This window comes from Macaca mulatta, chromosome 4 (assembly GCF_049350105.2).
Source record: "Macaca mulatta isolate MMU2019108-1 chromosome 4, T2T-MMU8v2.0, whole genome shotgun sequence".
NCBI lineage: Eukaryota > Metazoa > Chordata > Mammalia > Primates > Cercopithecidae > Macaca > Macaca mulatta.
The window spans coordinates 33259212-33274793 of NC_133409.1; the positions used below are offsets into that span (position 1 = coordinate 33259212).

Genomic DNA, 15582 nt, shown 5'->3' on the forward strand with positions numbered 1-15582 from the left:
CTTCAATGACTTGATCAACAAACCCCAAAGCCTATCCTGCATTACTCAGTCACAAAAGTTAGTAAATATTCTTACATATAAGCTAGTTTATATTGTCTTATAACGGAAAGTAGTGACATCTGTCTGAGTTTCTTATGATGTTAAACACCGACTCTGAATAAGACTGGATAACTACCCTGAGTAAGTTTAGGTAATGTGATTGATACTAATCCCCATTTATAGCGGGCACTATTATTCATTAGGAACAGACTAAAATACTAACTAAATACTTTTGTATCCAGAGCATTTTGATAATGACTAGTAATTGACACTACAATTTAAAGCTCAAGCCATTAACAATGACAAACCAAAAACTGTGCTTTCAAACTGAAGTACTTAAAATGTAATTGTGGTTTCACAGGTAAAAATGATAGATATAAAAATATAACAAACAATTTGGAATAGAAATTGAGTGTGAGGTGTGGCAATCAGAGAATTTTATAGAAGTTTACTTAGGTCAGCTGGTTCGAGATGTAAGTGGGTCTTCGATTTAGACAGATGGAAACGGACAGAGGAGATCACAACTGAGGTGAGGAACGGCAAAATATTCTGTAGCATAATTAGACTACAAAGTTGGTGCTTTCAGTTTGAAGCTTATAAACATGACTTCAACTTGTATTTCAAATTTTTTACACTTCAAGTTTGTAAAACATTGAGCAAAAATATCAGCTCTTCATCTCGTCTCTATAAAAACTTCTTAGTCAATAAAGATTGGTCTCCATAAGCTGAAGACATTATCATTATTCAAAATGATCAGGAAGCAATGCTAAAATCATAACAAAGTAAATTCTGTTTCTCCGTACTTTTTTTTATTCCTCTGGCTGTGGGAAAGCATAGATCAATACTCTTCAGCATGAAAATTTTGCAGTGAAATTTTCATTTGTAACAAACAGCAACAAAAAAGCCTTAAGCGTGCCCTGTCACTTTCAGTTTAGGAGAAAATGCACTAATAAACTCTTACCCTTGGGTCATCTTTGACAACAGGCAATACCATGCCAGCTCTTATTAAAGACTATTCATATCACTGCCCCAAAAATTTCCTTTAAAATTACCATCTTTTGTATCCATGTAACAGGATGTCAGCTTTAAAAGTGCCAATGAGAGATAGGACCTGTCAGCACAGTTAATTCTCAGCACTGTTTCAACACCAGGACAGCTGACCCCCGAGGGTATGTTTTTGGTAGTAATATTTATTTGGTGGTTATCTCTACAGACAAGAAAACTTATTCCTCTATATTGGTTTTCAAATAAAACAGCAAGCAAAGTATCACCTGTAAGTATTAAATATAGAACAACCTAAAATGTGTTGAAAGAAAAATAAAATTGCCAAAACTAACAAAACATATTTCTAAAATGATAGCAGACTCTGGATAACAAATTCAAAATGCCATCATCTTTAAACTCAACCTTTCCAACATAAAAATCACAAAACTTATGGCAGGACTTTCTTTAAAAAAGGAAAAATAAGGCTGGGTGCAGTGGCTCATGCCTGTAATCCCAGCACTTTGGGAAGCTGAGACGGGTGGATCACAAGGTCAGGAGTTCAAGACCAGTCTGGCTAACATGGAGAAACCCCCTGTCTACTAAAAATACAAAAATTAGCTGGGTGCGGTGGCACGCACCTGTAGTCTCAGCTACGTGGGAGGTTGAGGCACGATAATTGCTTGAACCCAGGAGGGCAGAGGTGGCAGTAAGCCAAGATTGCACCACCGCACTCTAGCCTGGGTGACAGTGAGATTCTGTCTCGAAAAAAGAAAAGAAAAGAAAAAAAAATAGGTCAAATTTTTTTTTTTTAATTTATTTATTATTATTATACTTTAAGTTGTAGGGTACACGTGCATAATGTGCAGGTTTGTTACATATGTATATTTGTGCCTTGTTGGTGTGCTGCACCCATCAACTCGTCATTTACATCAGGTATAACTCCCAATGCAATCCCTCCCCCCTCCCCCCTCCCCCCTCCCCATGATAGGCCCCGGTGTGTGATGTTCCCCTTCCTGAGTCCAAGTGATCTCATTGTTCAGTTCCCACCTATGAGTGAGAACATGCGGTGTTTGGTCCTCTGTTCCTGTGATAGTTTGCTAAGAATGATGGTTTCCAGCTGCATCCATGTCCCTACAAAGGACACAAACTCATCCTTTTTGATCGCTGCATAGTATTCCATGGTGTATATGTGCCACATTTTCTTAATCCAATCTGTCACTGATGGACATTTGGGTTGATTCCAAGTCTTTGCTATTGTGAATAGTGCCGCAATAAACATACGTGTGCATGTGTCTTTATAGCAGCATAATTTATAATCCTTTGGGTATATACCCAGTAATGGGATGGCTGGGTCATATGGTACATCTAGTTCTAGATCCTTGAGGAATCGCCATACTGTTTTCCATAATGGTTGAACTAGTTTACAATCCCACCAACAGTGTAAAAGTGTTCCTATTTCTCCACATCCTCTCCAGCACCTGTTGTTTCCTGACTTTTTAATGATCGCCATTCTAACTGGTGTGAGATGGTATCTCATTGTGGTTTTGATTTGCATTTCTCTGATGGCCAGTGATGATGAGCATTTTTTCATGTGTCTGTTGGCTGTATGAATGTCTTCTTTTGAGAAATGTCTGTTCATATCCTTTGCCCACTTTTTGATGGGGTTGTTTGTTTTTTTCTTGTAAATTTGTTGGAGTTCTTTGTAGGTTCTGGATATTAGCCCTTTGTCAGATGAGTAGATTGCAAAAATTTTCTCCCATTCTGTAGGTTGCCTGTTCACTCTGATGGTAGTTTCTTTTGCTGTGCAGAAGCTCTTTAGTTTAATGAGATCCCATTTGTCAATTTTGGCTTTTGCTGCTGTTGCTTTTGGTGTTTTAGACATGAAGTCTTTGCCCATGCCTATGTCCTGAATGGTACTAACTAGGTTTTCCTCTAGGGTTTTTATGGTATTAGGTCTAACATTTAAGTCTCTAATGGATCCTCTTTTTTATAAATTTTATTGAAATAATTATTAATTTAACAAGTAATACTGCTGGAACAGCATTGTAACATAGTTGTCTCCAGGTAAAGAAAACCAGGCTTCGATAAAATAATAAAATCTACTTATCAATTAAGATAAACAAAAGAGATCTAGTAATGACAAAATGATTCTCTTTTAAAACGAACAGGCTGAAAATGTTTGCACAAAGGAAGGAACTATACATATAAGGGGAGCACCTGGATAAAAGCATCAACAGGTCTTCTACAATCTTTTGAGAAATACATCAGGAGTGACTTTTCTGGAAAAAAATGTATTATACATAACTTATTCAAAGGAATTCTAGGTACACTATTTAGGTGCCATCTCCTTCACTGGTTGCAAATTGTGAATGCATATATGGTAAAGAAGATCCAGTGAGCATGATAATTCAGTAGCACACCCACAATCCTGTATCCATGGCATATTAATCATCCTGAAGATTACCCAAGGACACCTTCAGGCTTTCAAACTTAGGCTCAGGTGAGAGAGATGCTGGAATGGGACTTGACAAAGATGCATGTGTGAACATGTGATAAATTGTTTCTCTGCCTAAACACGGGAGTCAAATACTATCATATTTTCTTAATTGAAGCTGTGATCTCATGAACTTGTACAGGTGATATGAGCTGACTATGGAGACATCAGAGAAGTTACACTGAAAATAGTCATATTTAATCTATAAAGTTTAAAAAACAATGAGCCATAGAGTCTTCCAAGACAGAAGTTTACAAGAGGTTGATAGCACTATCCAATAATGTTAATGTGAGGGAAAACTGTAGTGGAAAAGAATGAGCTCACCACTAAGAATCAAGAAACAATGGGTTCTATTCTGGCTGTCAATCATTAGATTTAATTTGCTCTGGGTAAATTATCATAAAGTCTGAATTTCAAATTTCTTTTCATTAAAAATATCAAAGGTTAAAGTATTAAAAACAAGACAATATTGAATAATATATGTAAAAGATATTTGATGCCAAGCATTATAAAATATATTGACTAGAATATGGACATATCTCCTATTTTCCTTCCAGCCCATAGGCCTCGGCACGTGCTGTGCTCTCTGCTTGCTGGTGTTTCTTTCTCTTGCCCCTGACCCAACATCCATACTCCTAACTGGGCAGTTTTCTCTGAACCTTCAGATCCTTACTCAAAGAAAACCCACTTGCAAATGCCTTCCATGATATGTTTACAGTCTCAGCCCCAGTTTAGATATTTTTGCTAAGGTCTCTCACACTTCTCCTTGAAGAGACTTAAACAGGTTACGATTATTTTCATTTGTGTTAATATTGATTGATGCTTGACATCCTACTCAACAGAGCTGCTTTACCTCTAGATTTTCATATGGCTGAAGTCTCCATTTTTTTTTAAGCTTTCAGCTCAGTTGTTGCCTTCTCAGAGTGGCTTTCCAGAACGCCTTAACTAAAATATCAATTTCCATCCTTTTGTGTCTCTTTTTCCTTCACAGCACATACCGTGACTTGATAACTACGTTTTCAACACCTGTCTATATAGTCTGCCTAACCTAACTCAATATGATGCTCCATGTGGATAGGGACGTTGTATTACATTTACAATCGTATCTCTAATATCTACAACCTAGAACAGTGCTTAAAATATAGGAGGGACTCTATACATCTTAAATGAATGTAATATGTGTTTCGTACTTGTATTTTTCCAGTATTCACTACAAATATGTACTGATATGTCATAATCCCTGACATTCTTCTAGTAACTTTAGTATCCAAGAATATTAGTGAGGACTGTTTGGTAGTTCTATCTTTCTAAGATTCTATAAGAGACATGCATCAGTGAAAATTCACTATTGGATTTTAATACCAATAAAATTTGTAGGACTACATGGAAATAGAAACTTAGACCTTGACATCATTGCCACAATGCTTCGAAGAAAGGTAGTATCCGCAGAACTGTTTTAAATAGAAAGAACTAGATCTAAAGTTAAAATACAAACGAGGTGATGACAATGTGGAATAAGGTATGTGATATATTTAGTCCACTTAGAGCATTATAAAATAGATTTCCTTTAATGCCAAACACTTACTAGAAACTTCAAAAATTTTACAAACTATAGTCTTAATTTTACCTTCACACATTGTGAGAAATTTTATGATGACATATTTTTATAGTAACTTGACATCAGAAACACTATGGTTTAAAAATCAATCAAAATATCTACAGAGTTGCTTTTGTTCTAATAAAGTCATGCAATTTTGTAAATTGAAAACAATTTTACCTTACCTCTCACAATAAGTTGAGCAAAATTGGACACACCGGAACCTCGTTCTGACTGAGTTACACAGCGATACAAATCCTGGTCAGTTTTTGTCACTTCTTGCAATCTGAAGGAAGCGGCAAACCTTCTATGATTGATGTTTTTAGTCTGGGCTACTGGTATATCTTCTCCATTTCGTCTCTGCAAACAGAAACCAATCTTTAAAAACAGGTTGTTACCCTTTTCATAAATCTATAAAGCATCTTAGCAAGGAATATCTGTGATAAATTATTCTTGTTGCAAAAGATCCACAAATTTTTTCCACTGTCATTCAATCTGGAAAAGGATGTAAGTAAATAGTGGTATCCTCTAAAGCAGTGATTCTCAACTTTTTTGGCATAAAGGACCAGTTTCCTGGAAGACAATTTTTTTATGGAACAGTGAGGAGATGATTTTGGGATGAAACTGTTCCACCTCAAATCATCAAGCATTGGATTCCCACAAGGCGCTCACAACCTAGATCCCTAGCATTCACAGTTCACAGTAGAGTTCGCGCTCCTATGAGAATCTAATGCCACAGCTGATCTGATAGGAGGCAGAGCTCAGGTGGCAATGCTTGCGCACCCACTGCTCACCTCCTGCTATGTGGCCCTGTTCCTGACAGGCCACAGACCAGTACTAGTTTGCAGCCCAGAGGTTGGAGACCCCTGCTTCAAAAGGTGTAGGGTTGACACTATGGTAGTAATCTCAGTTCTCCATAAATTGCTACTACACCAGAGTAAATGAATTAACAGGAGAGTTAATAGGTCCAAGGCAAATGATTCATTGCCCCCATGCTCTCAGAGTAATATATACAAGCTTCTTTTAGCCCTTAAGCTGTACTGCCTGTGCTGTAGTACGTTTGTCCCCACCAGAAAAGGAAGAGCATTGCCTGTGCATCTCTGTATTCCAAATGTGTAGCATGTGCTGGACACAGATAATAAACTAATGATGAATAATTTAGAGTCAAACCAAAATCTGTACTCTTTGCAAACAACTCTCTCTTTGGCATGAATGACAGCCAATTTATACATTTTGGAGAATTAGTCAAAAGAGCCTAAACTTTAAAACTATACCTGTCAAATTTCAAAATGAAATATTGGAAACCATATTTATGATATCAGCATATCCCAGACAAGAGTAATAAGCATAAACTAATAGGAAATGACCGAAAAAAATTCAACTATAAAAAATTTGTAACTTCTATGTGTTCAAAGACATCATATATAAAGGGGAAAAAAACAAGTCACAAATGGTGATAAGTTATTTGTCAAGGAAATGCCCATCATATCCAGAATATGTAAAGATCTTCTATAGTACAATTAGAAAAAAAAGATAACTCAATCAAAAAATGAATAGGGTATAAGAAAGAGAAAATGTGTATGTCTAACAACCATGAAATGAGATTGTCAATCTAAATTTTAAAACTTCTATATGACAAAGACAGCAAAAAGGACAAAGAAAACCCACAACCCTGAGAAAGAATTGGTCATGATCCACAACCTCGTTTCTTGTTGGTGAAATGCTAACTACCCCTGATATCTTTCATACTACTTGAAATATCATTTCATAGGGCTGTATATGGGAAACAAAAATGGTAACATTCCTGTTGGAAGTATAAACTGCTAGAGTGATTTTAGAAAATGATTTGTTACTATCTAGTAAAGTTGAGGATGCATAAACCTCAGGACCCGGCAATTCTACTTCTAGGTTTCCACAAGTGAACCACCAGTGTATATGGGATCAAGGAGATATGTACAAGATGTTGAACTCTAAATTATCTGTGATTGTGAAATATGGAAAATATCCAAATATTTCTGAGTAGCAAATAAATAAACTGAATTTTATTCATTCAATAAAATATGATGGGACAGTTAAACTAGGCAAAGAAAACCCAGCAATGTATTGGTAAAATTTGGAACTGTTAGTTCTCCAACAAGAAACATGAAATGGCATTTTGTAGTATTTGTCCATTTCTGTGGTGTAAATATTCCACTATAGCAACTTCAGTTTATCAGTGTGATATCATTCAAAGTTCCTGAAAACCTAACAAATTTCTGGTATTCATTGGTTTCAGCATTCCACTAATTAGTACTACATGTATGCATGTTTAAATGTTAATTAAAAAATTCCTTAAGAATAAGATGACATGAGACAAGAATATAAACTGTTAATTTGTATTAAATTACAGTGGTGGTACATTAATGGCCATTTTATTGTTTTCTATGATTTTTTGTACATTTGAAAATATTTATATTTTTAAAGTAAATAATAAAGAGGATACTCTATTGTTTTAATAATTTTCTAAATCCTAAATACACTATACCTTTAAATACCCTTCTCCATATCTTAAATCATGCATATGCATATTATATAGTAAATACATATATGTTTCTGCATATGCATACAAAAATACCTAAGGACATCAAATCCAAATTAGGATTTTGCTATTTTTTATTCATTGCTTTTGTTAATTTTTCTCTGCTTACCAACCTATTTCATGATTTTTGCAGCAAGAACCCTGCTCATTCCCTTGGATAATAAGGAACTGGAAAAGCAGCTTATATTCAAAAGCTCTTCAATACAAATCCATAAAATCAGCCTAAACTCTTTCCCTACAAACCACATACACCAAAAAAAATCATTAAACATGCAAACCTCAGACTGCATTTTTTTTTTCAATTAGCACATCATTTTCATACAATCTTCCTAATGGGAAGGCCCACCATGACTCCCTGCTCCTTACTTTTGTTATACAACCTCATCTGGGCTTCCTCTAGCTTATCTTACCAGGTGTGTTCTCAAACCGTCTCCTTGCTCCCTGCCATATGTATTTCTCAGTTCTTCTGCAAGACTAGCCAATTCCCACTGCCTGTACTGACTTCCAAATTCTCTTGCTCATGTCCACACCCACTCAAGTCTTTTCACACTATGCCTTTCAAAACCCTTCTCTTGTGAAGAGATTCTGAGTATCTTTAATGTTTCCTTCTCAATAATCATTATTCCATCTTTTCACCGCAATGGGCGTTCCTCTCACAATACTTCTATCTCAAAGGAGGGTACATTTTATAGTACCGTTCACCTTCTTTCAGGGAGAGCCACCATTTTCCTGGTTCCTAACTTGAAGACAACTCTTCCACTTTCCCACTCAACCAACTCTCACCTTTTGGAATTCCCAGCATGCCCACATATCATTCCCATCACTGGGAATATTCACAGACTAAATTATCCTCCCTAACCCAGTCCTGTGAATATTCCCATTGATCCTCAAACTCACTTTGGCCTCAGTGATCCCCAACAGCCTCCTTTACCACCTTACAACATCCAAGTTCCTGTTCTGTGCGAGTTTCCTCTCGAAACACAACAGCCTGTGCAATTCAGTCTCTCACTCCGTCAATCCTCTACATTGGCAGTGAGACCTTATTTTGTGACCCTTTACTTTACAGCAGCCATTTCAAAGAGACATTCTCTAGCCTGAAAGAGCTCCAGATTCTTTCAATGTTCTATTGTGTATGCATTGCCAATATTGAATTTGCACTATCTTATCAACTATTCTAAAACTACTGACATTTGCAGAAACTGGTCATTTGTTCTTAGGGAAAATGTCTGTGTTATCCAAAAATGGAGATTAAAAACTTGCACACATTCCTACTTGATTTCCACAGTGACCTGATCTACGGTATCTAGCTCCTTCCCCTCTGCCCCAAGTTCACATTCCATCAGCTTATATATACTCTTCCCTTTCTACTCCTGCTGACAGGGTCATGGATACTGCCTCAAAAACTGTATAAAAGATTATAAAAACTTATTAACTGGCTTTTCTATCTTAAATCATTTCTACTATGATATATTTATAAATGTCTTTTCATCTGTTTGTATACTGAAATCATTCTGAAGGTAGGGTTTCATGTCTCATATATATATATATATATATATATATATATATTTTCCTCCATAAAATTTAATATATATTATCTTTATTTAGTGGGTGGCTCAAGTACTTTGTTAAAATGAATTAAATTCACTGAACATTTTAGAGACAAGAGTCACATAAATCCTCCTTAGGCTTTTGTAAGTTACAATAAAATACATATTAATCATCAATCTAAATTAATAATAAAGGGAGGTTACAAAAATATTGAATTTCAAGGACACCAAGAGATCATTGACACCAAGTTATTTCAGAAGTAATTAATTATACCACAACTCAGAGGCTGAGGGGTATACTTAAGCTCATCCAGTCAAGATATCACCAAGTTGATATACATGATGTTTATATGTGTGTATTAATATACTAATATAACTATAAATACATATGCTTATATAGGATGTATATTATACAACTAATGAGTACAAAAGACTTATGTAATATTTATTTCTTGAAATAAAATAACAAACAAAATTAACAGAGTCATAATATTCAGGTTTATCTTCAATAGTCATTTAATAAGCACCTCCATGTACCTTATATTATGTCAGCTGTTACTGGTTCTGTGGCTTCTCTTTCTTATGAACTTTTGTGATACAGTCATATCCAATTAAAGTTAAGATTAGAAATGTGATGCATAGTCTGTTAGCAGGACTAAAACTCAAAACTAGGTTTGATGACCTAAAATCCAGCAGACTTTCCTCTAAACTAAACCAAAGCTGTTATGTTCATTTTGATTATAGTTCCTGTCCAACAAATTGATTATTTGGTGTTGAGGTTTAATCAAGGCATTGCTCCAATGGGCTAATATAATCTATATTAGACATTGCTTTCTTTACTTGGCTTCCAATAATTCATTAGAGCTAAAGGTAACAATTTAAAACATATACATTCTAGAAGTCAAAAATAACTTTTCCTTTTAAAATCCAAAATAATAGGTCTTTTCCTGATTACACACCATCAACTTATCAGAGTAGGCAGTGCTAGTGAAGGACAATGTAAGAAGTAATGGTAAATTTTCTCTTATGAAGCAATGTTTGCATATAGTTCTCTGCCTCTGTTATGTTTTTCAGTTATAGGCTCTTTATTCTGCTTTGAGTTTTTATATATGATTTCTCCATTGCAAATATATATCCAACTCTGAGAAGTACTGAAAAATGAATCACACAAATATATGATCTAAGGGATTATAACGTAGCACTACTTTTTTTCCCTACTTCCCACTCTGCCCCCCAATCCATCTCAGGCTTCTGTATTTATTTTTTCTCCAATACAAGCTCCTGGATAAAACTTGTCACTCACCAAGTAACCCTGGGCAAGTCACTGTAATCCTCAATGTTATCACTCCTCTCCTCAACTACACTAAGCTTCACCATGCACAGTGCATGCAGTGTTCATTTGACACGTTCCATTCCTAGTGGAAAATAGTGGTAATAATGGTTGATTCTCCAACATCTATTTCAACCAGCCAGGGTATTAGCCAAACACCTTGCCATGTGGTCTACAGAACAGTAGCATCAGCATCAACTGGCAGATTGTTACAAATGCAGAGTCAAGAGATCACTTTAGATATACTGTATCAAAATCCGCATTTTAACAAGATCCCTAGGTTATGCATCAAGATGTTACACGTGGAAACACACTGGGCCATCAACACTAGGTTAACGTGAGTCTTCTTTCCATTAATAGTGACATGTTTTAAAAATGGGGTGTGTGTCCATATTCTGGCCAAGGAGGTATAATAAGAATTCAACAGCCCTTCATGCTAAAAACGCTCAATAAATTCGGTATTGATGGAACGTACCTCAAAATAATAAGAGCTATTTATGACAAACCCACAGCCAATATCATACTGAATGGGCAAAAGCTGGAAAAATTCCCTTTGAAAACTGGCACAAGACAGGGATGCCCTCTCTCACCACTCCTATTCAACATAGTGTTGGAAGTTCTGGCTAGGGCAATTAGGCAAGAGAAAGAAATCAAGGGTATTCAGTTAGGAAAAGAAGAAGTCAAACTGTCCCTGTTTGCAGATGACATGATTGTATATTTAGAAAACCCCATTGTCTCAGCCCAAAATCTCCTTAAGCTGATAAGCAACTTCAGCAAAGTCTCAGGATACAAAATTAATGTGCAAAAATCACAAGCATTCTTATACACCAGTAACAGACAAACAGAGAGCCAAATCAGAAATGAACTTCCATTCACAATTGCTTCAAAGAGAATCAAATACCTAGGAATCCAACTTACAAGGGATGTAAAGGACCTCTTCAAGGAGAACTACAAACCACTGCTCAGTGAAATAAAAGAGGACACAAACAAATGGAAGAACATACCATGCTCATGGATAGGAAGAATCAATATCGTGAAAATGGCCATACTGCCCAAGGTAATTTATAGATTCAATGCCATCCCCATCAAGCTACCAATGAGTTTCTTCACAGAATTGGAAAAAACTGCTTTAAAGTTCATATGGAACCAAAAAAGAGCCCGCATCTCCAAGACAATCCTAAGTCAAAAGAACAAAGCTGGAGGCATCACGCTACCTGACTTCAAACTATACTACAAGGCTACAGTAACCAAAACAGCATGGTACTGGTACCAAAACAGAGATATAGACCAATGGAACAGAACAGAGTCCTCAGAAATAATACCACACATCTACAGCCATCTGATCTTTGACAAACCTGAGAGAAACAAGAAATGGGGAAAGGATTCCCTATTTAATAAATGGTGCTGGGAAAATTGGCTAGCCATAAGTAGAAAGCTGAAACTGGATCCTTTCCTTACTCCTTATACGAAAATTAATTCAAGATGGATTAGAGACTTAAATGTTAGACCTAATACCATAAAAACCCTAGAGGAAAACCTAGGTAGTACCATTCAGGACATAGGCATGGGCAAAGACTTCATGTCTAAAACACCAAAAGCAATGGCACAGCAAAAGAAACTACCATCAGAGTGAACAGGCAACCTACAGAATGGGAGAAAATTTTTGCAATCTACTCATCTGACAAAGGGCTAATATCCAGAACCTACAAAGAACTCAAACAAATTTACAAGAAAAAAACAAACAGCCCTATCAAAAAGTGGGCAAAGGATATGAACAGACATTTCTCAAAAGAAGACATGCATACAGCCAACAGACACATGAAAAAATGCTCATCATCACTGGCCATCAGAGAAATGCAAATCAAAACCACAATGAGATACCATCTCACACCAGTTAGAATGGCGATCATTAAAAAGTCAGGAAACAACAGGTGCTGGAGAGGATGTGGAGAAATAGGAACACTTTTACACTGTTGGTGGGATTGTAAACTAGTTCAACCATTCTGGAAAACAGTATGGCGATTCCTCAAGGATCTAGAACTAGATGTACCATATGACCCAGCCATCCCATTACTGGGTATATACCCAAAGGATTATAAATCATGCTGCTATAAAGACACATGCACACGTATGTTTATTGCAGCACTATTCACAATAGCAAAGACTTGGAATCAACCCAAATGTCCATCAGTGACAGACTGGATTACGAAAATGTGGCACATATACACCATGGAATACTATGCAGCCATAAAAAAGGATGAGTTTGTGTCCTTTGCAGGGACATGGATGCAGCTGGAAACCATCATTCTTAGCAAACTATCACAAGAACAGAAAACCAAACACCGCATGTTCTCACTCATAGGTGGGAACTGAACAATGAGATCACTTGGACTCGGGAAGGGGAACATCACACACCGGGGCCTATCATGAGGGGGCGGTGAGGGATTGCATTGGGAGTTATACCTGATGTAAATGACGAGTTGATGGGTGCAGCACAGCAACATGGCACAAGTATACATATGTAACAAACCTGCACGTTATGCACATGTACCCTAGAACTTAAAGTATAATAATAATAAAAAAAATTTAACAAAAAGAAAAGAAAATATAAATTAAATATGTATCTGTACATTGGGGAAAAAAAAAAAAAAGAATTGGTCAAGTTATCCTAAAAAGGTTTCCTCACTTCTAAGGAGACATACAAGGAAATGGATTTCCTTTGCTTTTGCTTACTGTCATGCCTAAACCTGGAAGACTTATCACCATGAGGCAGTCCAATGTAAGGGATATGCTGACACACTTAGGATGGCATATCAGGTAGAGAGACAGAGGAAGTTATTGATTATATCTCTGAAATGACACCAACAATTATTACAGCCCATTTCTCTTTGGACTTTTTGCTACATGAAATAATACATTTGGTTTTCTATTACTTTCAGCTTGAAAGTATCCTAAAAGAAATATGGTATAATTAAAATACGCTAGACTTTACTTCAGTCTCTTTTCAAAATTTGAGGAATAAAATTAATCCAGTTTCATTTCAGACCAAAAAGAGCCACACTGACAATACATGCCAAGATTATTTCAAGCCTACTGACTTGAAAATAATCAAATTACACTTATTTATAGGTTTATTTCTTCATTGACTTTCCTGGGAACATAATGATATATGATTCTCTCATCTTCTTAAAATTGTAAGACTTAGAAAGAACCTATTTTCTGATGTTTGGTATTTAGGTCCCCGTTGAACAGCATCAAGAAGACTGCATATGAGTTGTCAAAATTAATGCCAAAGTAAATTTGCACAACTATGACCAAGTGAGGCTGACATGAAATTTACAATAGTCCAGCCAAATTAATCCCAAGGACCTGAGAGTTCCTTACTGGAGTTTGTCTGCTCTATAAGAGTTGTATGAAATTTTTTCAGTCTCACAGGATGATAAAGATATTATCATCATCACAGTCACTATTATTGAAGAACAAAATAATTCTATAATTCTAGAAACATGAAATAATTTTGAAGACAATTTTAAAGACTTCATAGAAAACTTAAAATAATTTAAAAATTTCTAAAATTAAAAATACAGGCTGGGCGCGGTGGCTCACGCCTGTAATCCCAGCACTTTGGGAGGCCGAGGCGGGCGGATCACAAGGTCAGGAGATCGAGACCACGGTGAAACCCCGTCTCTACTAAAAATTACAAAAAATTAGCCGGGCGCGGTTGTGGGCGCCTGTAGTCCCAGCTACTCGGGAGGCTGAGGCAGGAGAATGGCGTGAACCCGGGAGGCGGAGCTTGCAGTGAGCCGAGATCGCGCCACTGCACTCCAGCCTGGGCTGGGCGACAGAGCGAGACTCCGTCTCAAAAAAAAAAAAAAAATACTATGTTATTATTTTGAGAGAAGCACTTATTCTTATTTATGGTCATAGAAATTATTATACTTATTTCAGTAGAGTAAGTAAACAGTGTTCTCCTAGAAAAAAATACACTGAAATGACAATAATAACACCAAAGTACTGACTTTCTGGCAATGGAAGAATGGAAGAAGGTAAATGGTATTTGACAGAGATAGAAAGAGGTGGTGAATATTATAATTCTGAAATAAAGCAGGGTAAAAATATGCTGGAGATAGCAAATACTAGAATCAGAATTATTAATCAAGTATAACAAAAAGTAAAGTCAGCCATTAAACAAGAAAAGGAATTTCACCCTAAGAAGCATGGGTATCTTTGCAACAGGGAGAAAAGGTGACCAATAAGAGGAGTCACAAAGACAAAGCACATGTAAGTAGACAGAACCATGTCTGCTGGGGATGACACCCAGGTTCTAGCCCTGAAGCAACTGTTTGTGAGCTGAATAATTTCTCATTACTTCTCAAATTTCTACCTTTTCATCTAACATTGGAGATATGTATTTGTACCTGCTTATTCAACAGTGACAATGAGAATACTTTATGAGATTACTGTGTAAAAGTATTCATAGCAAATACTGATAATCACAATTTATGAAGATGATAATCCGAACAATATCTAAGCAAATAATCTGTTTGATAACTGTGTCAGTCTTCTGATGTGTGAACTTGCCTATGCTACAATCTCTAGCTATTTCATTAAACACCAAACTAGGTGACCCTGTGACGGCATTTTGTGGATGGACTAAAATCCAAAATCTAGTAAATTAGATTATCCTAGATAATCTGAGTGGACTGGATTAAATCAGTTAAAAGGCTTTAAGACCAGAGGGGAAGCTTCTCTGAAGTAGAAGAAATTCTACTAATGAACAACACCTTCAATCTGAGCATGCCCTCCCCAAGGGTTTGCCGTACAGACTACAGACTTGCCTGGCCAATCTGCACAAGCACATAAACCAATTCTGTGCAGTAAATCTCTTCAACTTTGTAACTAAAATCCTACTATATACAATCTTATAATTATGTAGAGATACACACACATACACACACACACACACACACACACACACACACATATATATATTTCAATACAATCATATCTATC

At 36.2% G+C, this 15582-nt stretch overlaps 1 protein-coding gene across 5 annotated transcripts in view; it reads right to left on the minus strand.

The window, feature by feature from the left end:
* PTPRK (protein tyrosine phosphatase receptor type K) overlaps positions 1 to 15582 on the minus strand; it is a 559982-nt gene that overhangs the window by 254373 nt on the left and 290027 nt on the right. For all 5 annotated transcript variants that reach the window (XM_028847097.2, XM_028847096.2, XM_078001187.1 and 2 more), the window contains exon 6: positions 5300 to 5474. In XM_028847097.2, the coding sequence (XP_028702930.1) occupies positions 5300 to 5474 (175 nt within the window). The remainder of the gene's footprint in view (positions 1 to 5299; positions 5475 to 15582) is intronic.